This window comes from Corvus brachyrhynchos, unplaced genomic scaffold, assembly GCF_000691975.1.
Source record: "Corvus brachyrhynchos isolate BGI_N302 unplaced genomic scaffold, ASM69197v1 scaffold115, whole genome shotgun sequence".
In the NCBI taxonomy this organism is placed as follows: Eukaryota; Metazoa; Chordata; class Aves; order Passeriformes; family Corvidae; genus Corvus; species Corvus brachyrhynchos.
In genome coordinates this window covers 19323172-19350134 of record NW_008239553.1, presented here as the reverse complement: position 1 = coordinate 19350134, position 26963 = coordinate 19323172, and the positions used below count along the sequence as shown (strand labels likewise).

The following is a 26963-nucleotide window of genomic DNA, read 5'->3' as shown; positions in this document are numbered from 1 at the left end:
GGGGGGTGGGCGGGCGGGGGTGTTTGCCTGGTGCGGGCGATACGGATTCTGAGGCTGCAGGCAGGGGTTTGGCATTCACTTGTACCGAGGTTCCATGATTTTGGAGTCTGATTTTGTATTTTCTTATAAATTTTGGTACTTAAGAATATTTGGGGAGGGGTGGCAATATTGGTCGTTCTGATATCTGGAAATGTTATTGTAAGCTTTTGCAGTTTGAATTCTTGGTTGTCTGGATAGGATAATGATTAAGTTTACACCATATAACTGGTAAAAACCTTGCACAGGGATGCAAGACCTGTAGAGTTATATTAGCGTTGACATTTCTGAATGCGGGAGAGTAATAAGTGTTGTAAGTTTAGTTAAGAGTAAAATTTATTGAGATACGGGTAGAAGGATGATAGGAGATGAGGAAGGCAGATAAAAGTTAAGGTGAGTCCAGCTCTGTGCTTCTGTAAGTGAAATTCGATATCTTTTGAGTTTTGGATTCATTATTTGTAGTGTTTCTTTGAGTTTGGGGTTTGATTTAGTAAGATTAGGTGTTTGCAGTTGTGACTATGAACTGTACATTTATTTTAGTCTCACATGCCAGAAATATTTTCCCTGTCTTCAGAAACAGTCAAGCTATATTGTATGCTTTAGTGTTTTGCTACATGATGTGTAATATTCTCTATTCATGTATGAAATAACAATTGAGACCCAGAAGATAGATTACTTCTGGTTGTATGCTGAATGGAGCTTGGATTTCTTTTCCTGATGGTTTGACACAATGAAAAGGAGGTGGGGGGAAGAAGCCAGTTTAATGTTACACTAAGTCTAGCCATACATCGACAACTTGTGCTTGATTATTGAACATAGGATTGTTTTTGTAGTCAGTAAAGTAGCTAACTTACTGACTAGTTCATGGTGTTGTATGCCAACACATCAAAAACGTTATTAATGCAGGATGATCTGTTTTAAGATTCAGAACATCCTAATGAGGCAGGAGATTAAAAACACCTTCTAACAAAAACATTTTCAGGTTGTGGGATGTTTGTTCCATTCAGCTTTTACCTTTATAGGTTTTACTGGGTTCAGCTAGCAGAATCTTTAAAAAGACACACAGTATATCTATATCTACAGTGCAGACCAAAAAGGCTTGAAACCTCTAGGCAGTTACATTTTTGGAGCTGTTTTGGAGTTTTCTTTGGGGAGCAGCCATGTAAAATACCTAGGGAAAGAACCATTGCAGTGAGGTATGTCAGTGGTTTGTGACCGGATAGCGATCTCTGATCTGCCAAACAAGTCTCCTGCAGAGTTTGCATCTGTGAGGGCTTCTGCTGCTGCTGCTAAATTTCCGTGTCAGTGTTTCAGTGCAGTTGAAGTCTAATCATAATAAAAGCTGTAGTGATTTTCAGGAAAAATATGTATACTTTTCTGGGATTACAGTACATGTTCAACAAAAATTCCTGGTGGCTTAATTTAATGCTGAGCTAGGCTGGATTCAGCATTTACCTTAACAGAAAATTGGTAGCTAAAATCAACCTGCACTTTGGATAATCCAAATGCATATATATCACCTAGTGTAAGTCAATTTAACATTTTACCAAATAATTTGATTTCCTGAAACTTCTGTCATTGTGACAAAAAAACCCCAAACAAACAACCCCCACCGTGTCAGCATATTTAGTTTGGTATATTTTGTCTATATTAGATAAACAATATTATCTACAACATTCTCAGGACTAAAGCTATGTTCAGACATATATTGAAATTATTTCTATAGGTGGATGTTTATACTTCTGTAGTTTTCATGCACTTGCCTTGCTAGCACACCAGGTTTCAAATCTGCAAAGAAATAAACCCAAAGCGTTCTATGCATTTTTATTCAGACTGAAGATAGTTATTGCTTTTTGAAGTTTACTTAGTCCAGTTTTGGGGAAAAAGATAATGTTTTAAACTCAATTTGTCAGTAACAGATATAGTACTGTTTTTCCAACTATTAGAAGCATTGGTTAATTATTTATATGCAGTTTGCCAGGTTGACTGTAAACAAAATGATGTTCTGAGGTCCCTATAATGGAGCCAAGTTTATCTTTTGACTGAAGCTTTCAGAAATGAACCTAAATAATATTCAAGAGTTGTGAGGGCCAGAGGGGTCAGAGTGTGCCAGTACTGCCCGCTGTGGAGCTCAGGAAATGGCTGTTAATATTTCTCAGTAACTGAATGTTGCTGTTTCTTCGTTTCCTGGAATAATTCTTCTCATGTGGAGATAAAAATTAAAGTGATGATAAGAAACATGAAAGCAAAGTGTATGTGCTTTTAAACACAATGAAGGAATGTCTTCCCAAGTTTTTTTAAAATGTCCTTAACATTTTACATTGCTAAAACAGCTATTGCATTTTCAGGCACTTTGTTTAGGGTATTTTTCTCTAACTATGTCAAGCTTTGTCCTCAAAACTTCACAGAAATCATTCAGCATTCTTAGAAGACATTGTCTTGTCATTTCCTTCACACTTCAGCAAATGTATATTGTGTTGTAGTTCTTATCATTGTCACTGTTATGTATGAGGATTGTGGGTGGTCACATTCTTTGAGTGAATATTTTTAAACCCAGGAAGCCCAGAGCAAGGATTCTGATAGATTTCACTTAGGCCTTTGTTGCCTTTAAGCTTTATTGCTCTTTCAGATACTGGGTAATTCCTCCAAAACTTGGAAATCAGTAACATTTGATAAGCATTCTGATAGGAAATCCAGTCATTTGGAACTGTTCCTGTGGGAGTAAACAAGTGCTTTGTTTGAGCATCATTGTTCACAAAACATCAAAATATAACCCCTTTGTTTTGCAACACAAATGGAAGTAGCTGTTTGGGCTGTATGATATTTGTTCTTTAGTACAGCCTGAAACACTGTGAGAGCACTGCACAACCTACATATGTGGAGCATGCAATATGTGGAGATGCACTTGGATTGCATCTTTAACGAATACCTGCATAAATGCTACCAAATTTTCGGTGAGAGAATAGACACATACCTTTCCTGTGGCAAATTTCTTCATCCAGAGCACTATTAAGAGGAAAGACTGAAAGAAAAGTGTCTTGTTGCGACATCTATGATTTCAGAATCATGTTTCTAAGCAGAATAATTGCATACAAAAATATGACATAAGTGAAAGTTGTCCTAGTCTGAAATCTTCAGCAATAACTAGAGGAAGTGGATGGTTCTGCAATCATCTGTTATTTTTTGTTGCTCGTAGTCAGATTTTTCATTGCTTTTTGCTGTTTGGGCTAAGCATGTGATGCAAATATGTACATATTTTTATTTAAAAAGGAAGATCTGTGAGGGAAACTGAATCCCTTTATACCGTAGAATATACAATAAAGCATATGAGTACTCAACTGTGAGATTTATTTGCTGTGTTTTTCACATGATAATGGACTCAAAATTTGGTGTTAAGAGTTACAGTTCTGCTTGATTTAAAGGCCTTAAAATTTTGGACCTTCTCCTCTCTGGCCTGGTATTATTTTCCATGTGCTCCAAGCTGTGGTCTTGTGATGACTTTCTCCTGTGGCTTGTTCTTGCAAACTGCTGCCAAACATCACTTTTGGTCCCATCTTCTCTGTGCTTGGCTTCAAATTTCCCTACTGCTGACCAATGTAACGTAACACTGCAAAATACCTGGCTTCTTTATGGCTGTATATTAATTTTGGATGAAAACCACTTGTCAGTTTTGATGCCAAGGGTAATTTGGTTTAAATTTATGAGACCAGGCAGTGACAAATTCAAGTATGTGTGTGTATGCATTGAAAGACTGGGCTCTGGTTTCATGAGTTCTTCTTAATCCTCTTCATGAAGTATTTAATCAGTGAAACATGTCAGCAGAAACCAGTGTTTCTGCTAAGGAAACAGACTTCAGGGGAGTTAATGTTCTCTTTGTCTCTTCCTCCCCTCTCTTCTTGTCCTGGTGCCGAAATTTCCTACATTTCCTTTTATGTTTCTTTGAAAATACATACAAGAAAGTAGTAAAAGGGCACCTGAAATTCCCAGTTTTTTGGGTTTTTTTTTGGTTGAATGAAAGGCCTAGAGTGATTAGCACTACTGAACATAAAGTATGTACAGAGGGGTCACTGTTATGTTGGGACCAGCAGTTACCTGCTGTTGCTTCATGTAGCTCTGTGGAGCAAAAATTTAAGGTTTGTGTATGTAGAAAAAAGGTACAAGTTGGCTGAATGGTGGGGATCCTGCCACACAAAGGATGTGGAAGTACTGATTCACTTACACTGATGCTTTTATTTAGCTTTGCCTTCTCTAACTGAAGATGTTGAGGCAGACTTTGCTCCTGTGAGTTAGTTGGTAGTAGTTTGTAGAAGTGAGTAAGTAAACAAAGGCTGGTCTGTCCTTCCCGTAATTATAAATGTCTTTATCTCTTGAATATTCCCACTCCAATGTATTTCAAGTATCTAAACTCCAAACACATTTAAGGTGAAATTTTAGTTCTTTTTCATTCCTTATGAAATGACTGAGATTCTGTAATTGTTGTTTATTTAAATTAGATTCTTTCTGTGTGTGCTATAAATTTTAGCCAGATTACAACTAAAGCTAACTAAATTCTTCGTTTCCTGGGCAATCATACCTCCCATTTGAAGTTGCTGGAGTTTGATCCTGCACTTTTGGCCTTCTCCAGACCTGGGGGCCTCTTTATTTTTGCCTACTAGCATAAACAGTACACTGTAACTATTGGATTTTGGTCTATGTTTCATTCAGTAATAGCTGCATTTGGCTGGTGCTTTAAGGTTTTTCCGCCCAGCTGGCAAAGACCATCATACTCAGTTTCTCTTGTCAGAAGTAAGTCCGAGGGAGCTGGGCAGGAGTTTTGTTTATGTTTGGGAGACACTGGACAGGTACGTGCAGGGGTGTAACAAAGGTTTGAGCATCGATGTCTCTCCATGCAGTCAGCTCCGATGCACTGCTAACGATCATCCCATTAAACTTTTAAACAGTGCTGCAGGAGTAACACTGATCTCAACTGTTAATGGCTAGAATTAAATGTGTCAGGCTGGAAGGCTTTCTCTTAAACTTATTGGTTCACTTGTTAGGCAGATGAAAATAAATCTTATTAATTATTATATAAATAATTATGTATTATTAATAAATAATATCTATTATTAATTAATAATTTTAAAATAATGTGGATTTGAAGTCAGTTAAAATACCCCTGCAGTGCAGTGAGGGTCAGCTTGAAGCTAACAAATGTGCTTCAGCTCTGTTTTTCAGCAGTGGGATGGTTATGGCATTGATTGTGTAGTCTGCCCAATGGCAGCTGTTACGAGGACACTGGTTGTTATTATTACTGGTCATTTTTCATTTTAATCATTACCATTATTCTTTTTTTACTGTTACTCATTACTGTCAATGAGTAACAACAGTAGTTTCTTAGAGGGCTAATATGTACTTGTGTCTCTGCTAGATTAGTCATTGGTACAGAATTGAATCCACAGGTTTATTATATCAGATTTAGTGCATAATTATGTTAATACTTTTGAAATTAGAAAAATATAAATAATTATTATTAAGGTAAGGTAAATGGCACTTTATTTTCTTCACTACAAAGTAGGTGTAAAGTACTTAGACCCTCATCTAGATTGTGCATTAGATCCTCACCTGAGCATCATCCTCAGAGAACTGGGGTTGATGAAATTTCTGTTTGAGCAGCACTTGTTCCCAGCAAAGGGAAGCAAACTGCTGGAACAGAGATCAAATTTGAAAAATTTTAAAAGGAAATGAATTTTTAAGTACAAAATTGATTTTGTGTGGTAGTTTCCATTACTTGTGTCAATCTTCATTAAAATAATGAGTCATAATTTAAAGGCTGATCTTTTAGTGAGAGATCAGTTACGAGTCTGCTTTATTGCAGATTACTTTTTTTCGGTACTGCTTATTTTTTTGTGCATAAGCAAAATATGCCACTAGTTGGAAGGAAGAGTGAAATTCGCTAAGTTGCCATTACTGCTCATATCTTTTTCAGTGGTAATGTTACAATTTTTGACTTAGACTCCATGTGAAAGATATACAGCAGTCTGTGGTCTGCTTCCCTCATCTTTTAAAGCCTGAGGAGATTACCTAGCTCAGAATGAACTTGATACACATAACAGATCTATTTGGGTTCTTTACTGTTATAACTTTGTCATGGGTGGTCTGTTGGTAATCATATTTGAAAGACAATTGCTAAAGGCAGTTACTAAGATCAGTCTTACCCTGGATGACTCACCTTTATTTAAAGAAGATTACAGGTCCCTTTTTCTCATTGTGGTTTGTCAGAAACTTCAAAAATTCATTTGCTGTTGCCTTTTAATGCTTGATTCACCCTTTATTCCTTTCAATTTACAGGGTGGCATTCCATCTAGTGCTTGCTCCAAGAGCTTTTCTGAGCTCTTTTCTGACCAGTCTTGAACAATCCTGCTTGTAAAATTGGCAGTTGATAAATGAAAAACTTTTTGTTAGTAGTAAGTAGGAACAACTTCTGCCTTGGCCAATAAGTCTGTGTGCCTGTTTTGTAACATAGTATAAATGTAAAATAAACTTAGCTCACAGGAAAAAAAGAGGGATCTTTGATTGATCTGTTCTTGTAGTACTGATGGGAAAGTAATTCTTGTAATTACTTCAGTTACCTGACGACAAAACCAAAAGGATGGTGCATCATGCTGGTTAGCAAATGAAGATTGCATCAGGCACATATGCCTTTTTATTTTGGTTAATGGCATAGTATACATCTCATTTAATTAAATTTTACATTTTCTCCCCCAGACTTCTTTTTCATATTGAGAAGCATCAAAATTATAACACCAGGGGAAAAGCACTATCAAATATTTCAGCATTTCTAAACATGGGTTTCATGTAAGTAGAGGTGCATCTTTACATGCTTAGGTTGTACTTGCATCAATTTACTGGTGCATGATGATGGCCCAGCAGTTCCAGTGGCTGACAGAGCATTCAGTCTTTCCTGGTGCGTGACCAGCCCAGAGCGTGGCTGTGCCACGCCTGCAGTTAGAGCAGAGTCCCACCTGTCTGGACAGTGTGGCTTTGGGTTGGATGTTTTCTTCTGCACTTAGAAATCGCCTGGAAATATCTTGTATACATAACAAGGACATACTTGTTACTAATCAAATGCAGCTCATCCGCATGTTCAGCTTTGTGTAGCCTTGTGAGCACTGTGCCTTTTGCTGTGTTCTCTACAAAACCAGTATGCTGCAGTAGAACTTAATGCCCTGCATTCTTGCCTTTCTTCTCCCAAGTTTGTATGCATGTGCCCTTCTTTTATCATTACTTCTGAAGTTTCATAATTATCCCTGGTGTGCAGGCTTAGAGCTTATTGAAGGGAGCCTCAATAAGTGTTTGGAATAAGGTTTTTGCATAGGGTAGAGAGTATACTGCTTTCTGTACAGGTTCATGGAATCAAGGTTTGCTTGTTGACCAGCAGTGGAAAGATCAGGTCTGGGATTTTTTTTTTTTTGTTCTGTATGGACAGTTCTGTTTCTACAAAAACTAATTCTTGCATAATAAGCAGTCAGTCTTTGTAATTCAGCCCTAATAGTCTTTTCTTTGAGAAATGCTAGTGTTTCTGGCCATGTTAGCAGGTGTTCATTATAAAGATCAGCAACTACACCAGAACATTTTTTCTGTCTTTAATTTAGGCTAAAAATAAATAAATAAATTTAAATTGGTTTTGCAAATGTGTGCTTATACAATTGAAGTGTTTCATTTAGAAACAAGCTACAATAATAACTTGAGATGATGTTGCTTAGGGCTTTGTCCAGTCAAGTGGTAGAAACCCCTGAGGGTGCAGGTTCTGCAATTTCTCAACACAAGTCCCAGTGGCTGATAATCCTTACAATGAAATTTTTTTTTTTTTCTGTCAAGAGGGAAGCTCACTTGTTTTAATTACAAAGTAATGACTCTGTCTTCATGTTCTTGGTAACCTTCCCTTTTGAAGGCTGTTACATCATCTTGAACCTTTTCTTCAGCAGACTGAACACTGGTTCACCAGGCAAAAAGAAATTTGGATTACTCTGTCTGCATGTACTTTTTCTTTGTTTTCAGCGTTAGTCTTTTGAGGAGTGATTGAAAAGTGAATGCTTTTAAAATAGCATGCAACCTGTATTTCATGTCCTGCCAGAATAAGTTCATGTTGAATGAGTTTTGAAAGGAAATGTTTTTGCCCATGAATTCTAATATTAAAACTATATCTGGAGGCTAGGAGAATGGATTGATAATCCTCATGTCTTGTATTGATAGTATTGTACATGAATTTTTCAGAACAGTTGAATCACCTTTGTGAGTTCTGCTGATTGCTGGATAATCTTTCTAGAAAATTATTATGGTTATTATGCTGTTTGAACTTCCTTTTTACTGGTTTAGAATTAAACTGAGTTAATGAAGCAGAAATATGAAAGGTGATTTCAGTAGTTAAATGATCCCAGTTGTATGGCACATATGGTGGGTCTGCCAAATTTAAATGTAACACATAAAGAGCTGGTAATATTCATGGAGCTCCAGTCTTTTTTGGTGAGCTATTACTTAATAAACATTGTTGGTATTGCAAGACTTTGAAATTCTTGTTTTGTATACAAACGACACTTGTTTCTTATGTGCTGTCTTTCCTAACGTTGTTCTTTGTATTAATTATTTTCTTAGAAAATCGAGTTCTTAACATCCTTGATCCAAAAGCCTGGAGCAGCAGAAAGACAGTTTTTACAATGAAGAGAATTTATCTGCTAGGTAAGTTAAGTGCCAGTGTCTGGCAACAAACTGATCTTTTCAGTTAGGGAAAGCAACTATGAGTTGTAGTCCTGAGATGGGTATGTAAATTGGATAAGCTGCTGTGGTTTAGTAGGTGGTTTAGAGATGGTAGGTGTTAGAACAGGCCTTGGGTGAGGAAAAAAAGGACCATTTGTGACATATATATATAATTTTCATGCTGAGCAGTGATGAAACTCTATACTTAATCCTACTTCTTTTTGCTATGTTTCAAAAAATGTGAGGATAGAACTAAATTCTGTGAGTGTTCTAGGAGTGAGATAAGTGGTAAATTTGGAACTTTTACATACCTAGGTAGACAAAATATGTATAGGTATAATGTGCTATGTATATTTAGATCTGCTTGCCATTTTATAGTGTGGTGCCTTGTCAAGCTGCTTGGTATTTCAGGTAGATTTGAAGTGACAATTCATTATAATAAATGAAATGTGACTAATTTTTTTTTTGTGAGTACATTTTACATAAAAAAGTGTAGAAAGTGGTAAAGGTAACCTTCTGCTCTGTGTTTGATGACAACCTGAGTACTGAATTATTTATCAATGCTTTATATTGCCCGTCTACTATTTGACGGATCATTTTACGCTATAATGTTGTTACTGCATAGGAAAAACTGTGTTCAGCAGTCTTAGTGACCTCTGAAAAGGATAACTTGCTTGGGAGTTTAGAATATGGTTGACATTTTACCAGAATCTCCCTGGCTGTTTTTAATTGTGAAGCCTACAGAATATTCTATTTTGTATTTTGAGGCTATATGGCATTTAGATATTGGGGGGGAAGATATCATTAGAAGTATTTTTCATCTTGGTTTGCTTATCAATAATGTGGAAATTCCCAAAATAATCAGAGAGATAAGTGAAACATAACTTCTTTTGAACTTTGAGTTTTGAAACAGTCTTTTTTCAAGTTTGGGTTTGGGGTTTTTTTTCCAAGAGATTATTAGAGGTTTTCTCAGCAATGAAATTCTGGAAGCTTTTTCTTCCTTGCTTGGCATTGAGAATATCTAAAGTGTTTCAATAATATGTCAGCATTTATATTTGTGAATATAATTAACAGGAGTTTGTTAATTGTTAGTTGCAGCTTTTGCTACACTTTGTTCTTGATAACAAAGTCATTATGTTTGAGGTCAGTTGGTCATTACTTTCAAGTATATGATCAAGGACTAGAAAATCTCACTTCATGCAAAACAAGGTGAAAATCAGTTGTTCAGTGGGAACCCCTCTGATATACTCTGAAGTATATTTAACTTCAACTGGCATACTGCATCAATACCATTATCTCATTTTTAAAAACATTTGGTATTACTAAAGACATCTAAATAAAACTGCTATGATTTACTTTTTATATTAGGCTTTCCTTTGAAATTTTCTTTTTAGTCAAGCATGAGTATTACATATTATATAATTGTTGACTTTCTATTAACTTTTTGTTTTTTCTGTTTAGGTGTTCAAACTTCCAATTTGCCAGATATTAACAAGGAAGAAAACTGATTAATGAAGTTCTGGTAGTCTGTTGGATTTTTTTTCATTCTGTGGTGTTGGGAGATTTGAGGAAAATTTCAAGGAATGGAGTTAGCTCACAGTTTACTACTTAATGAAGAAGCGTATAACCAGCTTGGAGAATTTCAAAAAGCAGAGTTTATTTTTGCATGGTTACAGTTTTTGGAAAAACTTTTACCAGTGACTAGCAGAGTAAGTGTAATGAGACTTGAGAAGAAGAGCCTATCCTTTTGTTACTGTGTTTAAAATCAAAGAGCAATATGCAACGTTATTTGCCTCATGTCTTGCATGTACAAGGAGTGAAAGTATATTCAGTGTTAGCAGCAGCTTTCTAAGTTTTCTAAGTTCTTGGTCACAGCCCTTCTAGTGACAGAGCCACTTGTCCAATGAAAGGAATTTTATTTTTTAACTCTTATTATTACTCCAAGATTTTGCAGCCCCATTATGAAGAATGTCACTAATGCTTCGACCTAGTGTTGCACAATTATTTGATGCTTCTCTAGCAAGCAGGAAAGTAACATCTATCTCTTTGTTGTTTTTTTTTAAATTTTCCTAGTCAAATGGTAAGAGATCTGTTTCTAGCCAACTCTCCAATTGTTTGATTCACTGTTTAGAGGATATTGAATAGGTTATGTAGGCATGTAAGAGTAAGAGTAAACCAACCAAAATAATGCTATTTAAGAGTTGTTATTGGTGATGAAAATATGTAAATGAAATACAGTGCCAGGTACTTTTTTTTTTTTAAGAGTATTTAAAAAATACTCTGGATGATTGTTTTAAGGGAAGTTCTTTCTTTTCTAATGCTCAAGTTCTTGAAACTCAGCTTCTTCTTTAAAGTTCTTTGCTATTAAACTTACTATATATCTGTGAATTCTTTTATTTTAAAGCAGACTTAAAAAAAGTAAGAAAAGGCAACTTTGTTTGAGAAAGATTTAAGTATAGAAGTGCCAAAAGGAAAATACTCTTGAAATGCTACTAGAAATAATCATGCTCTGAAAAAAAGTGTTGGGTCTTTTAAGAAGAATAAAATAGTCACTTGCTTGAAATTTTCTTTAAGTATAAAAATGCAATAAAATGTTCATTTGTAGTTCAGCATGTCATTATCAGAATGGTAGTAATGAAAAGTAAAGATAATTTACATTAATCATCTGTAACTCACTTTTAAATTTAACTGGACTTTAACTGGTTACTGATTTTATTTCCAGGCTGACATAAGGGAAAACCAGAAGAAACTGGTTGAACAATTGACTTCTTTATTAAACAATTCACCAGGACCTCCTACCAGACGGCTTCTTGCCAAGAATTTAGCTGTACTTTATAGCACTGGAGACACTTTTTCTGTTTACCAAACAATTGACAAATGCAATGAACTCATTCGGAGTAAAGATGACTCACCAAGTTATCTGCCTACAAAACTGTAAGTGCTTTTTTACCCTCAAGCTTCAAGTCCAGTAATAACGAGACAGATTTAAGTGGTGAAATGCATCTGAGTTCACTGCCATAAAATACATAATAAAACAAAGATTGTGCTGGTAGTCCATGTTGTATGTGTGCATCAGGAAGGTACCTGGTGGTCTCCAGACAGACAATTGAAAATCAGGCCAGGGAGAATACCAACAGTGGATAACAGTTATGAGAGGGCAGGTGCTTAAAAAACAAGGAGAAGGTAATAATAGTGCTGAGAAGAGCACTAAAACAGACAAGTACTACTCCAGGTACAAAAGACAGGTACTGAGTACATTTCTTAATCCAGCTGGGAAACCGGATATAGTTAGAAACACCTGCAATGTTTGTTACTAAATACCTAAAGCATAACCAACAGAGCAGAGAAACATGGACTGTTACTTCAGAATGTGAAGCCAGATCTTTATGTGCAGAAATGTTATGAATGACGTTCATTCCTGAATTATGCACAGCTCTCACTATAGTGAATTAAATTAAAGGAGAGATAGTAAAACATCCTTGTGCATTAATGATACGGTATTGACAGCAGAGTAGAATCTCTCTTCATCATTTACTTCATGTGCTAAACCTGTTTCTGACAACACAAGTAAAGATTCCTGAAAACAGGTTTTGCAAGGAGTCAGTTGTACTTTCTAATACCTTTTTTTTTTGTTTCCTTCTTGTTCCAATTGACCTCTTGTGCAGTCTTTTGAGTTAAGAGTAAGTTTGTTATAAAGGGTCTTAGTCTTGCAAAGCAAATTACTGCTATGCTATATTCTTACCAGTGATTTGCATTAACAGTATAGGTGAGTTGTCATGTGGGACAGAGCTCTGCAGGCCTTCCTGCTTCAGCTGCAATGTGCCACACTGGAGGAAGTGGGGTGACATCAGCACAGCAAGGAGGGATGGGGGAGGCCATTGGCAGTGAAGCAGAAATGGGAGATAATCAAAGCCAGAATGCAGAGTAGTAGCTGGGGGAGAGAGAGAGAGAGAGATGTGGCCATGTTCAGAGTGTTCCTGGGTATGCAAGCAGTAGTGAGGAAAGGGAAAAAGAGATGGAGAAAAAGAGAACTGTAAAATACGATTTTCTTCAATAAAGTTTTGGTAAAGGGATATCTGATAGAATTGACACGGAAACAACAGGCTACAGAAAATAATTGGAACTACAGATCTGTTTATTGAGTAAAATCTTTCATCCTAGGCTGCAAATATGTGAACTACTTGGTGTTCAGTGTAGAAAACTGCTTTTTTTGTTGTTGTTGTTTTGATCTTGATTAAAGTGTTGTCTTTGTTTGCCATCTGTCCATATTTAGCATGCATGCCCATGTTGTCTCATAGCAACACTTCCACCATCAGTGTTCACAATATGTTGATACACCTGGGAACTCCTTTAAATACAGATTCCAGTGAATTGGTCTCTTATCTCATAATTGATCACTTTTCTTCTTTCCTGTAGGTGGAAGATGGAAATGTTTTAGGCAAGCATTTTAAACACAACCTTAGTTAGGTGCTCATTTGCTACTAAAATTCAGCATGATGTGAATGCTATACCAAATCAGATAAACAGGTCATGCAGCATGAATGCAGCTTTATTACTTTATAAAGGAGAGTACCTGTAACCATCAGTTACTCAATTTAGCAGTGAAATGGGAAAATACTAATTTTATGCCCAGGCACACCATGAACAAAATTTAAATCCAAACTGTTGGTGTGTACTGAGTTGGATAAAAGCAATAGCAAAAAATGGGTTTTTAATGAAAGTAGTATTTTGGTATGAGAAGAGATAGAAGGTACTAGATTTGTTTTTCTTACCGTGTAGGGTTTTTTTTATATTAAATGTATTTTTTAAATTAAGAATATATTCGGTATGAGAATTTAAAATTATGTATGTGGAACTTGAATTCAGGTGGGGAATAAGAAAAATCTTGTTTTGTTGAAGGGGATGCTGAGCAATGTCTGCTTATTTAAGTAGGTCTGGAAAAGAACTGAAAGCTGATAAAACATACAATTCTTTTTCTCCTTGTATTCATGAAATCAATTGGTTTAGTTACAGATCAGTCAATACAAAACCCAAGTGTTTTCACTAACTAATTATTGAAAGGAAAATGCTTTTTTATTAGGCAGCTATTTCTTTATTTCTTGATATTTTTTTTTCTCAATATTAGCATTTTTTGCCTTTGCTAAAGGAGAGGCCAATGAGTACACAGAACCCAGTTGTCAAGTATTTCACATGGATGCTAAATTCAGCATCTGTCTACAGTGAAAAGGACATGGGTTTATAGTTTTATTTCCTTCAAGGTATTCCCTTGTTATGTATTGTTATATAATAATGACAGAATTGGAATTACTAGACCATTTGCAGTCTACAGTCAACCATCAAGTTGTAAGTAAACCTGTCCCTGGCTACTTCTGGCAGCATCTGCTGCGGCATGACACAGAGCATGAAATTAATGTTAAGGTTTAAAAGTGGATATGAAAACTGTATTCCTATTGTAAAATGTACTGGAAGACTGTATTACCTGAATTCTTGTATTATCCAAGTTACTTTAGTAACCCTCATATCTGCATTTCTTCTAGAGGTTATGTGCCACATACAAACAATTTTTTTTTCCCTTTTGATGATCCACTTACATTTTTGGGACATCCTGTTTAGTTATTTTGCTGTTTGCCCATTGATTACTTCAGTCGTCTTAATCCCTTTCATCTCTTAACTGCATCCATTTTCACGCATCTTTGGATTTGCTTTTGTTTTAGTGCTGCGGTGGTATGCTTGGGCTATTTATACAAAAAATTGGGAAGAATTTTGGGAAACAGTTTTACTGACACCGTTGGGAATGTGCTTAAAGCAATGAAGAATGCAGAGGTATTGGAACAGCATGTTTAAAAAATGATTGGAAAAATAGAAGGATTTTTACTGTTGGTAGCTGGACGAATGAATAAGAGAAAATGCATGATACCAAAATACAAAAAAAAATTGTGAAAATTCAGATAAAAATCAGTGTCTAAATTCTAAAGAAGTACTAGAGTTAATTGATTATGACTATAAAAGGACGGATCACAGCTTTCTTAATCTGAACTCATGAAATTTCTTGATAAATTAGAAAATTTAATTGCATTATTAATGAGAACTTTTTTTCTATAGCTCATACTTTATGTTTTGAATTTTATAGTTGTAATTACTACTTTTTGATAGAACATAGAATTCCTATTTTCATTTGCTTATAGGGTTTTAGGGCAAGTTACCTGCTTTAACTTATTTCGGTATAAATAGATCTCTAAAAGACTCAACCATTTTTTACCTATTTCAGTAGTTGGCGTTTTGTAGTTCCAAAGAACTTAGGGTTACAAAGCTTTAACATTTCTCTTCTTCATTTTTCAGTCTCAAGGTCGTTATGAAATCATGCTCAGTTTGCAAAATATATTAAATGGTTTAGGAGCTGCTGCTATCCCCTGTCATAGAGATATTTACAAAGCTGCCCGATCGTGTTTGACAGATCGATCCATGGCTGTCCGCTGTGCTGCTGCAAAGGTAAACTGCTCCATGAGCTGTTTTTAGTAGCTCCCTGAAACATAAAATTCTGTTCTAATGATTGATGAGCACAGAAGTAAATACATTGTTTGCTTATCTGTGTTTCTTTAATATTAACTTGGCAGAAAAAATTCAAGTCATTTTAGTATGAAGCAAAGTGCTTATTTTGTTAGGGAGAACTCAGTGTATCATGGAGCAAACAAAAATTTTTACTGAGTGCTTTTCCATGTCAAAACACTTTTATTTCCCTTTTTTTGTCTAGTGTCTTCTTGAACTTCAGAATGAAGCGGTATTTATGTGGAGTACAGACCTGGATAGTGTTGTTACCTTATGTTTTAAATCCTTTGAAGGTTCCAATTATGATGTACGATTAGCAGTTTCAAAACTTTTAGGCACAATATTGGCTAGAGCTCTAACATCTAAGCAGACAACAGGTAAAGTATGTACTTTCTTTGCTGATTCTTCATCTGTAAAAATCTGTGAGATGATAAGAAGCTCTCAAGTTTTCTTGAAGCCTGAAGTAAAATCACATTATAAGCTTCTTTCGACTGTTCTTGTCTCTGGTTTGGTCTTTTTTCTTGTGAACTGCTGTGCTTTTGGTTGCGTCTATCTGTCTATTTATCTATCTATCTATCTTTATAAAATAATTAATAATGAAAAGTACTTGGTAAAACTTTTTCTCCACTATGAGATTGTTACTGTATGGTGAGAAATTAGTAACTTCAGGAATTTAAAAGCAAGATTAATTTAAGCAGTGTAGAAACAACTAAGATTTGAGGCTGTCTCTCTGTCAAACTAAAACGTTAAGGATACCTTCAAGCTGTTTTTCTGCAGTAATCAATGCAACATCTGGATTGTCAATGGATAGCAGTATAAATATGATCAGAAGCAGAAATTAGCAGGCAGTTCTGTTTGCAGCAACAGCCATGTAACAGTTTTTTCTGACAGACAGTACTCGAGCTAACTGAAGCATCCTGGCACAAAGTTATCATTTCCAATACTTTGTGTGATTCAGACTGAGTGGTTTTAGTCTTAGAAGCCCCAAGCTAAATATCTAACTGTAATCTAAGCAAAATGTAACAGGGTGCAGGATAAGTGTGATTCAGACTGTTTGTTCTGCCTTTAATGGCAACAAAGAAGGCCTTCAATGCAATAAGCAGCAAATGACAAAATGACATGCCTTTAAGCCCAACTTACTGTTTTTCAGAATACTTGAGGCTCTGTATTTGCATTGTAGACTCTGAAGTCTTTGTTTACAAAGTATTTCCCTGAGAATCTTTTGGAGAGAATTACTGTGTTACAGAAAAAAATCAGCATTTATCTTTTTCTCAGTAAAATAATATAATATTCTGACCTCTTTATAGACTCATTAGTTTTCTTTAATCTATGTAAGCAATGTACTTGCTATTTCTGAAGCTCTAAAATAAGAAGCTTATAAATTATTTGGTTGGGTATTTCAAGGAGTTTTGTCCTTATTTTAGTTATTTTTAGTTAGAAAGAAGTTAGAGCTAAGTGGGGCAGAAGCTAGATGGGGACTAGAAGGAGCTGTCAGAGAGGTGGAGGGAGCAGTACATGAAGAAATTTGTAGTCCTGAAATTTGTGCATTGTAACTGATAACCTGCTGATATTGAGGGGGTTTTGTTTAATTTTTTTTTCTGGACGTGTTTATCTCAAATTCTCTTACTCCTTTTCTCATTTCAGTCCTTGAAAGAGAATGAAAAATGCAGTGAAAATTTTAGGTCACTTTGTTTGCACAGTGTGATCTCATCATGCTAAGTTTACACATACATGTCCCAGCATGTATTTTAGAAGAACTTTCTTTCAAGAAATAAAGTGTTGAAATTGGAATAGGAATGGGGGATAAATAATTTTCCTAGACAATTGTAAGCATATTTTATTATTCTCACTCTTTTAGAGAGCTATCTTAAAGTTAAGGTGAGTTGATTTTTTTTCTAAGAGAACCTGTAGTTATGCCCTTACCTGGCTAAGTGTAGCAGAGAGGTATCTGCCCTGTGTGTAGTTTGGAATAGAGGTTGTCTTTGCTGGTAAGCTGGAATGTGTCAGAACCAAAGCTTTCATGAAACTGTGGGTGGTAGGGGTATACCTTATAGACCTTTTTGCAGAGGGAGCATAGATGGTAAATGCTGAGGATGGGAAAAAGTATGCATATTAAGTAATGGCTTAAACTACTTAAAGGTACTTATTGCAGGAAAACTTGAGAGAGACTGTGCTTTGCTGGAGCACTGAGTGCTAAAATGTCTTAGTTTCTGTTGTGAAGTTAATGCTCAAACAGTATTTAGATTTGATTGTGCTACTGAGTTTGTGCAAATTATTTTTACTAAAATTAAGAGAGTTGAAACTCTCTACTTTTAAATGTAGCAAGATTTTAGAACTGTTCCTCTAAAGATTTACATCTATTCTTAGCATCCACCAAGCATAACTTCCGCAGAATCTCTTTGGAAGATGTGATGGAGCTATTGGGAACTGGATTTCTTCGTGGAAGTTGTGGATTTCTACGAGCCAGTGGCGATATGTTGAAAGGGACCAGTTCAGTCAGCAGAGATGTTAGAGTTGGAGTCACCCAGGTTTGGATTACATCAGTTATGATTTTCTGAGATTGCTAAACATTTGTATCATTGCTTTGCTCTGCATATGTATCTTCTTTCATCCTTTTTTTGTATCTGTAATGAAATGTATATACTTGAAAATAAGGATTTACTTCTTGAGTCACGCTGGAAGGAAAAGAAGAGATTTCTGATGTTGTTTATTGTTTACCCGAGAGTTTGAAATTTTAAAAACTAAATATGTCCTACTTGTGAAAGCTTCACATGATATGAATTTCAAATGAGTGGTATAAATAAATTCCTCAAATTTTTAATTTAGAACTTATTTCCTTATGTCTGAAAATTAAAGGGAGAAGTTACAAGAAATGTTTGAGTTTGAAATATTTTCCTTCTCTATAGAGAATTCCAAGTCTAGTTCTGAAAGGATGGTTCTGCTTTGAGTAAGTGCATGAAAAGTAAGGAAAACATAATTTAGTGGAAAAAACCCAGCATCTCTTTTGCTGTGTTCCAGGATGCTCAAAGCATAGAATCTTGTTAACTGAACAGGACTGAAGTCAGGCCATATAGTGCACGCTCGTAAAAACAGTATAAAATTTTCACATAATATCAGCTTGGCTTCATCCTCTAAATATTGTCTTAAATGTAAACATGCTAAATTGTAGATATTCAAATGTGAAACCTGTGAATCAAGACTAAAGGTCATGATGAACATTTATGTATTCAACAGCTGTGATTATTTCAGTATGTTACAATCCCACAGCTATATGATTAACCACCTTTGCCAGTAAGGCAGTTTGTCAGTACATTTCAACTTCTGCAGTGCAAAGGATCTTTAAATTAGCTTGAATTTCTAATACAAGCTGCCAGATTTTGCAGTGAAACAGCTAGAAGGTGCTCACAAATTGTCTTCTGTGCTCAGGTCTTGCTGAGTGGAAGCATTAACTTTTGGCAGAGAGAACAGAAAAGCTGGGGAACAATAATATGTTGACAGCTATTTGCCTAGAAAATGCATGCCAGAGATTCCTAGGGTTCCTAGGGTTCCCTTTCTTCTACATGAGTAATTTTGTTGTTTATGTTAGACACAAGACAAAGTATGTATGAGGCAAATACAGAAATTGGTGGATATAAGCAATAATTGTGAACTTTCTTATGAGGAATTTTGTGTGTTTGTTTGCATATTCTCTTTTTTTTTTTTTCTATAGACAGGGTAGTTTTATTAGTTTTCCAGGAATATATCAGGTATCTCAGTCCAATGTTTTGACTATTTGTACTGGTTTTTGGAAGTTGTCTCTTTTTTCATGCATTTCTATGTTAACGCAGTAGTACCTGTGACAGATGGTACACTCAAACTGTACCAGAACAGTTTAAATAGTGCAATGTTTCTGTAAAAAAAGCTTGGAAAATTGTGAATTTATCAGTGCGTGTGAGTAGAAAACACTTGCAGTTATAAAATGTATTAATTAGTGATGGCAGGTTATTATGAAATTTAAAAATAAGAAAGTCTCTGAAGATGACTTCTTACATATGGAAGATTTTATATTTGTTGAAGACAGAGTTTAAAATGAAGCCGTGGCAGACTCTTCACAAGTCTATCCTGTTAAATTCTTCAGTTTTCAAATCTGTAAAACCAGAGTAATGTACTGATGCATAATGAAACCTAAGTAGTATTTGTCAAGAACAATAAGCTGCTAACAGGATCTATAGTATAATTATTTTGTCTACAATAGTTCCCTTTCTTCTACATGAGTAATTTTGTTGTTTATGTTAGACACAAGACAAAGTATGTATGAGGCAAATATAGAAATTGGTGGATATAAGCAATAATTGTGAACTTTCTTATGAGGAATTTTGTGTGTTCGTTTGCATATTCTCTTTTTTTTTGTATTCCATTTTCTTGATCTATTCATTTAAAAAATCCAACATATGCACATGGAAGGCAATTGTAGGGGAGCTTATTATGTGGCAAAATAAATGGTCTTGTGGGAATTAGATTTGTAAAGTGATTCCGCATTCTTTCTCTTTGTGGTGACAAACATAATCTTTTTATGGTACCTCCATTGCAAGGCAAACAATTAAAATTCATTGGGTTGAAGAACAGTGTCTGGGGCCTGCAAATGTTCCCTGATTCAGACCCTTTAATAACCAATGGGTTATTTTCTCTGGGTTATGGGTTATAGTTTTGTAACATAGTAGTCCTTAAAATGCATTCATACATTAAATTTGGGTTCCATGTGCAGAATGTTAAATAGCTGGAAGCTCTTGTTCAGTGAGACCAAACACAGTGTTTTACATAACAAGTGCCTGTGCAGGGTAAACTGCCATTTCTCATACTCTGGAATGAGATGACATGGGCAAGCAACTAGAAATAACTTACAGTCCTTTAAAGCAGGCTGCAATATTACTAGTGCAGAATCACAGAATGTGCTGAGTTGGAAGAGACCCATAACAGTTTGGATAGTAATTTAAATTATTTTTAAAAATAATATATAGATATAGATATAAAATATTGCAGATACCTAAAAATGAGAATATATGTGATTTATGGATGCATAAATGTATAAATCATTTCAGTTTCGTGTTCTAGTTGTGGCAATGTGAAGACTTAAAAAAATATGTATGTAGGATAGTTAGCAGTGATTTTCCAGATATTTTGCCCTAAAATATGTTTCTTTTCAAATCTCTTCCAGGCATATGTAGTATTTGTCTCTACATTAGGAGCACAATGGCTTGAAAGGAACTTCTCTGCCTTCCTATCACATATTCTAGATCTTGTGTCTCAGTCTCACCCTAAGGCTATTCAGAGTCCAACGGATGTTATCGGCTGTCGCCGCTGTGTTTCATTCATCCTTCGAGCTACAGTAGGAGGCCTGCTTGGGGAAAAGGCTCAGATTGCAGCTGCCAAGGAGATTTGTCAGGCCATCTGGAAACTGAAGAAAGTTGTGGGTATGGGTCTAACAAGATTATCCATTTGGGCCTCTGTTTTTCCTTTTTTAAGTGATTGTCCAACTACCTAATCCAGAGACTGCAGAAATAGAGTATATAGTGCTGATTTATTACCATGATAATGTAGAGGGCTTTTGATGGACTGCTTTGTTTTTAGCTTGGGCTGGTTATTTGCTTATGTGTGTCTGTGGTTTTGTATGTGTGTACCCACACAAGTATATACAGATTTTGTAACGCTCCAAAATGGCAAATGTACCATTTACCATTTTAATTTAACCATTAACAAATAAAATAATTGCAGTAATAATATAGAGACAATATTGTAAAGTAAGTTAGGTTGGCAGATAACACATGTCTAGTCAGATCCTGCCTTCCTGTTCAAAGCAGTTGACATGCTGAAGGTTCAAAAAAGAAGCATTTGTTCCTAATCGACAAATGAGCATTTCTCCTAGAGAAAACAGATCTCTTGCATGATAAGGTCTTGTACACTGCTTCCAGAAAAAGCCGCTGATCTTCCACCACTGGCCTTCTGGAGGAGAAGAAGGAGAATCCTGGACATAAGGAGTTGTCCTCTGGTGTACAGCTGCATATTGTATCTGATTTAAATATCGGAATGTTTTGTGTCTAAACAGATGTAAACATTAGTGTCGCAGAAGATAAACTTTCAAAAAACATCATATTTTTCCCTTCTTCTTCGTTCCACCTCTCCGCCTTCTTGCTTGCTCTTGCAAGATTTCATTCTTTTCTTCCCTTTCTTCTTTCCTACAGTGCAGTAAAATCTGGCAAGTTATATCAAAGCATGTCTTCTTCAAGTTATTGTTGGTGGGGCAGATGATAACGCACTTCTTACTTACTACTGTTCCCCATCATGTAAAGATAAGCAATTTGGTAGTTTCCATTTATCTATACTCTTGCGCTCACAGAGGTTACTACGCCATCCTTTTAGTAAAAGAAATGTACTTGTCTCAGTGAAGGTAACCCTTTATGGAAACAAAAATGGTAATGGTAGAAGCTTATTTAGTAATACAAACAACCTCTGTTGGCAAAAACCTTTCTCCCATCTGTTTGATTTTGGTATGATTTCATGGTGATTTTCTTGTATTGTGTTATCAGATGCTGCAATGACTGACGGTAACTTGGAAACAAAAATTAATACAACAGATGTAACAGTAAGTCAGCACGTGCTTGTGTGTGCACTTCAGGAACTTGGAAGTCTCATTCATGGCTTAGGAACTACAGCAGCACCGTTACTGCAAGACTCCAGTGCAGGTACAAGCCCTGAATTATTTTGTGAACCAGAGTACAAATTAAATTTATATTTGTTTGTTCACTGTGATCTTCTTTGATTTCTTATGGCTATTCTTCTGGTGCTCAGTCTCCATACCAGAATCCTCCATAGTTCTTGTGTTATTTTCTGTAGTCTTCCAATAAACTTTAAAAAGGGGGAAGGAGGGAAAGTTGGCTGCCTTATTGCTGTAGGAAAATTTCTGACATTGCCCAAAGAGTTCTGTATCTTTCCTAACCTGTACAAGAATGTTAATTAAAAAAAAATCATCCTCATCAAATTTAATTCCGTTAAGGATTGCTTTTAAGGTCCAACACTTCATAATGTTTATAATAAACAGTCTGATTGAGCTGGGTACCTTTATTGTTTTCATTTAGCTGCATCCATGGCATGGATTTCTGCTTCCTTATAGAAGCGTACAGATATTTTCTATGCATATTGGGGGATAACTGTAATATGTTAGGTTTTCTCCATAATGTTACTTTTCATCCAGGATAAATTTTTCTAAAAAGAGCATAATTATTTAAATTTGTTACAATTACTTCAAAATAAAAAACAATAGTACTTTTTCAAGAGAAGTATAGAAATTGGATAGCGTTATGTTTGCCAGTCCTGTATATACATTTTCGCTTGTTTGACAATCTGCCTCTTTCTTAAGTGTGTTTATGCATTTTATTTTTCAGGAGTTCTGGAAGCAGTAATTTCTGTCATTCTTCATCCCAGTATTTCAGTGAGACTAACAGCAGCTTGGTGTTTGCGCTGTATTGCAGTAGCATTGCCCTCCTATGCGTCCCTGCTGTTGGATCGTTGCATTGAACGTCTTAGTGCATTGAAATCCTGCCCAGAAGCAGTAACTGGCTATAGTTTTGCTGTTGCTGCTTTGCTGGGTGCAGTAAAACATTGTCCTTTAGGAATTCCACATGGAAAAGGGAAGGTATGGTCTGAATACTTTACATATAGGCCATTCTTATATTTTTTTGCAGCAGTATTTACATGTTTTCTTTGTGATATGATCACAATACCCGATGTTACTGATGAGATACTTTGGTTCCTCAAGAAGAGGGCTTTGAAGCATACCATAACTCAAATAAGCATGTGTTTTTCTCACATGTATCAGGATCCGAAATTCTCATTTCTTGGGAATGACTCTCAAGTGTACAGGTTAGTCAGTGCGTACAGCAATAACTGCGATTATGTACTATCTTGAAAATCTTTGGTCAAGTCCAACAGATACACACTTACCCTTTGTTGTACAGGAACCAACTTACTGCATTAACACAGTCTAAGATGCAACCCTCCTCACTAGTGCAGGTAGGATATGCTGTGCTCTGAAGTTTTAAAGATATGCAGCCATACAAATAAAGACCAGGAAAAGGAGCTGTTTCCATCTTCATTAGAATTTTATCCATTGAGTTACTCATATTTGGAAAACTATGGTGCATTACAAATGTCAGCAGTACATGTTAATTCTTCGCATAATGTAGAAACATTCTCTCTTCTGAAAAAGACTGTTTCAGAGTCAATGAACATTAAGAACATTCTGGACATTCAGAGTCCTGAGTGATGAACTTTTCCTTGTGATTGCTGAAAGATCATGCAGAGAGAACAAAATGAATGTAGTTTGCCCACTTATATAGATAAGAAGTGCCATTCAAATACTCTACACCTAAGCAGAGCTGAAGTTTCTGTTTAACAGAGAAACATAAGTCTTAACAAAGATTTCTTTTAGAAGATTATAATAGGATGAGATAGGACTAGGGAGGAGGTATGGGAGGGCACAGAAAAAAATATGGGAGGAACACTGTATTCTGTACTATGGTGGCAGGGGGAAGAGCAGAACAGTTGACAAAAGCCCTTTTCTGCTCTCTCCTAGGAACACTGCCAGATTCCAGACTAGCTCCTCTTCTGAGGAGCAGAAAAAGACCAGTGTTAAATAGAGCAGTTTTGAGAAGGAAGTATCAAACATAGATAATAATGATCTGTAGAGAAGCTGTTTTATATTAATGGATTTTCCTTTGAGAGAGCAGTTAGAGTTGCAGGTGGAACCTAAAGAAAATAATTAGTGAGTTTATATGTATTTGACATTCAGTGCTATTGCTTATAATTCAGTTTTAAAAAATCCTTCAAATACAAGGCATTCCTCCTAGTACACAGAGAGAAAAATTGTCAGAAATCATTAAATTATGTCCTTTCTAGCATGTATGTTTTACAGGTAGTTTAAGTATACTAAGTTGTTAGTGATTTTTTAGTAGTATAATTTTAAAATGTTTATTTTAGAATCAAATGTATTAACTGTATCTGGAATGTATACAAATACATTTCTTCTTTTACAACCACCTGGTAGCATTATGGAATTGGGGAAACTAATATTTTCAGATTGGAAAAAAGACTTCACATGAAGTTTTGGAAGTGTAAAAATCTCAAACATTGGTGAAACAAACTTTCATGACATTTTAAGTGTGAAAAAAAATTATAGAAGGATGTTTTCTATACTGAAGCTTTTAATGATACTTTTGATAATGACACTTCTTACTTGCAATACTGATTTATGAGCAGTTTGTTTTGGAGACTGGACATAATGCAAGTCGTAAGAAATATGTTTTAGCATATGTGAAACATAATTGAAGCAAACTATATGCAGAATACTTACAGCATTTGTAGCCATACTGTGGTAATTGTGCATGAGCACAAGGTGTGTTCCTCCACGTAAGTTCCAGGTAGCTTATGTTTTGGTAACAAGCGGAGTCACCTTGCATTTAGCCCGTAGTGTGCACGTGCAGTTATTCTGGAGCAGCTAAAATAGGATTAATTCCAACTATACTATTTTAATTTATTTGTCATACCATTTGTTGATTTGAAAAATGGTCAGAAAGAACAATAGGCTTTATTCTGAAACAAGGATAGAAAGATCATTACCACTCTCACCCCTTCTTTTGAGCTGTAAGTCATAGATGTGCATACATTGTGGCATAAATAGAGTATCAGAACACTTCTATCCTTCCAATGCATATTCCTGTGGGAATTAGCAGTTGTGATTTTACTGCTGATAAAAGAGAGAGTACAAAGCAGCAAAGTAACTTACCTAGTACTCCACAGAACTGTTTTAAGCCATCCCAGACTAGTACTGAAGTCAGGAATTGCAACTTCATGAGCCTGATTTATTGCCATAGTGTAAGAGGAAGATGACATTCTATCTGGGCGCAAGAAAATAGGATTAAGTATTATACCAAATAGTATTAAAAAAAAAAATTGGTAGTTACCAAAATGTGATGCTCTGTTTTTCTCTTTTACTTTGAAGGTAATCATGACAGTAGCAGAGGATTTGTTGTGTTGTGCATCTCAGAACAGTCGCATTTCACTGCAGCGAATGCAGGCTGGATGGCTCTTGATAGCTGCTCTCATGACATTAGGTAGTAGCTTTCTACAATTTTTCTTTATCTACATTAAGGTGTTCAGTGTTCTGTCTGATTTGTAGTTGGAGGTTTTGTCTAGTTTACTGCTGCACAATAATTCTTAAAAACCCAAATGTTGAAATATTTTAGAAAACCTTTCTGAGATCAAAATGTTGTTATTTCTTTCAAATTTGCTTTTTAGTTCATTGGGAGCAATGTCTGAGAAATAGGGATTGGAGTGGGACTGCTATTAATTAAATGTAGATGATAAATTTCAAAGTGAATCTAACCAAATGTCCTAGTGGTCATTCATAGAAGAATTTTTAAATAGTTGTCACAGCAAAAAATGAGCTAATCATTTGTATTTCCATCTTGTCAGGCATTTGAAATCTTACAGAACTTTCTGATATATATTAATGGTCAGATTATTGACTGTAATCAGTAAATTGCTAATAAAGAATGTATTTTATTGGCTTTGGTAATATTTTTAAGGCACTTGCCATGTTTTCAGGTGTTATTTCTGCCCAACAACTTCCATTTTTTTCTTATGCTTGCTTTTCTGAACATTACTATTGATCATTACATCTCTTCTATGCTGGTGATCCACAGGGTCTATACTTAGTAAAACAGAGATTGTAGTTGGTTTGGTAACATACTAGTAAATGTGTCAGTGGGTAGTTACATATGAAAATGAAGTACCAAAACAGTAAACATTTGAGAAATTACATATGAGAAGGCTGAGAAAGTAGCATAAGGTTTTGTTTACTGCTGTAAAGATTTTACAAACACAGAAAAAAAAAAGAATGAAAGACGGTTTAGTTTTATTAATCCTTGCATTGGCATGACAGCTGTCAACATTTACAGGTCCTGCAGTTGTCCAACATCATCTGCCACGAATGCTGTTACTGTGGAAGTGCATCTTTCCGTCATCTCCTAAAGACCTAGAGACAGAGAAGACACGAGGAGATTCATTTACCTGGCAAGTAACACTGGAAGGTCGTGCTGGTGCTCTCAGTGGTAAGCAGGATTTACTGTCTTTCTCTGCCTATTTATAATTGGTCTCTTAGTTAATTTTCCTTCTGAAAGAACAAGGACATTTCATACTGATTTTTTTTCACTAGCTGGTAAAGGCTATATTCATTCCCCAACATACATGCTTACATACCAATATTTACATATAAATATATGTTTCATTTTTCTAAAAAAAGAAAAAACAAACAAACCAAGAGAGTTTTTCCTCTCCTCCTTCTAATCAGTTGCTTTTCAAGCAATAAATAATAATCAGGAAGGTTGCTTCTCTTGTTTAGCAAGCAAATCACAATAATGACTGAAGACCCAAAGCAGGGTATGTTCTGTTGTTTATCCAGTCTATTATATGTGGCAAATAGTGGTTCTGTTTCCTACTAGGTAACTTACTATAAGCAAAATAGAACTGGTGAGTCATTCAAACGTGTTTGTGAGAGTGGAAGGATTTGGGTAAAGATTACGATCAGGTAGTTGGGATTCTCTGCCAGGAAAGAG

The 26963-nt window shown here is 35.5% G+C and overlaps 1 protein-coding gene across 1 annotated transcript in view; it reads left to right on the top strand.

Annotated features, from left to right (window-relative positions):
* The window catches only part of HEATR5A (HEAT repeat containing 5A), a 65106-nt gene that overhangs the window by 754 nt on the left and 37389 nt on the right, over nucleotides 1-26963 (top strand). Inside the window, 12 exon segments of the mRNA XM_008639571.2 lie at nucleotides 8668-8751; nucleotides 10231-10478; nucleotides 11492-11703; nucleotides 14484-14592; nucleotides 15109-15258; nucleotides 15521-15692; nucleotides 17683-17843; nucleotides 20510-20765; nucleotides 21879-22034; nucleotides 22734-22984; nucleotides 25349-25460; nucleotides 26307-26459. Of these exon segments, the coding sequence (XP_008637793.1) occupies nucleotides 10353-10478; nucleotides 11492-11703; nucleotides 14484-14592; nucleotides 15109-15258; nucleotides 15521-15692; nucleotides 17683-17843; nucleotides 20510-20765; nucleotides 21879-22034; nucleotides 22734-22984; nucleotides 25349-25460; nucleotides 26307-26459 (1858 nt within the window). The 5' untranslated portion in view covers nucleotides 8668-8751; nucleotides 10231-10352.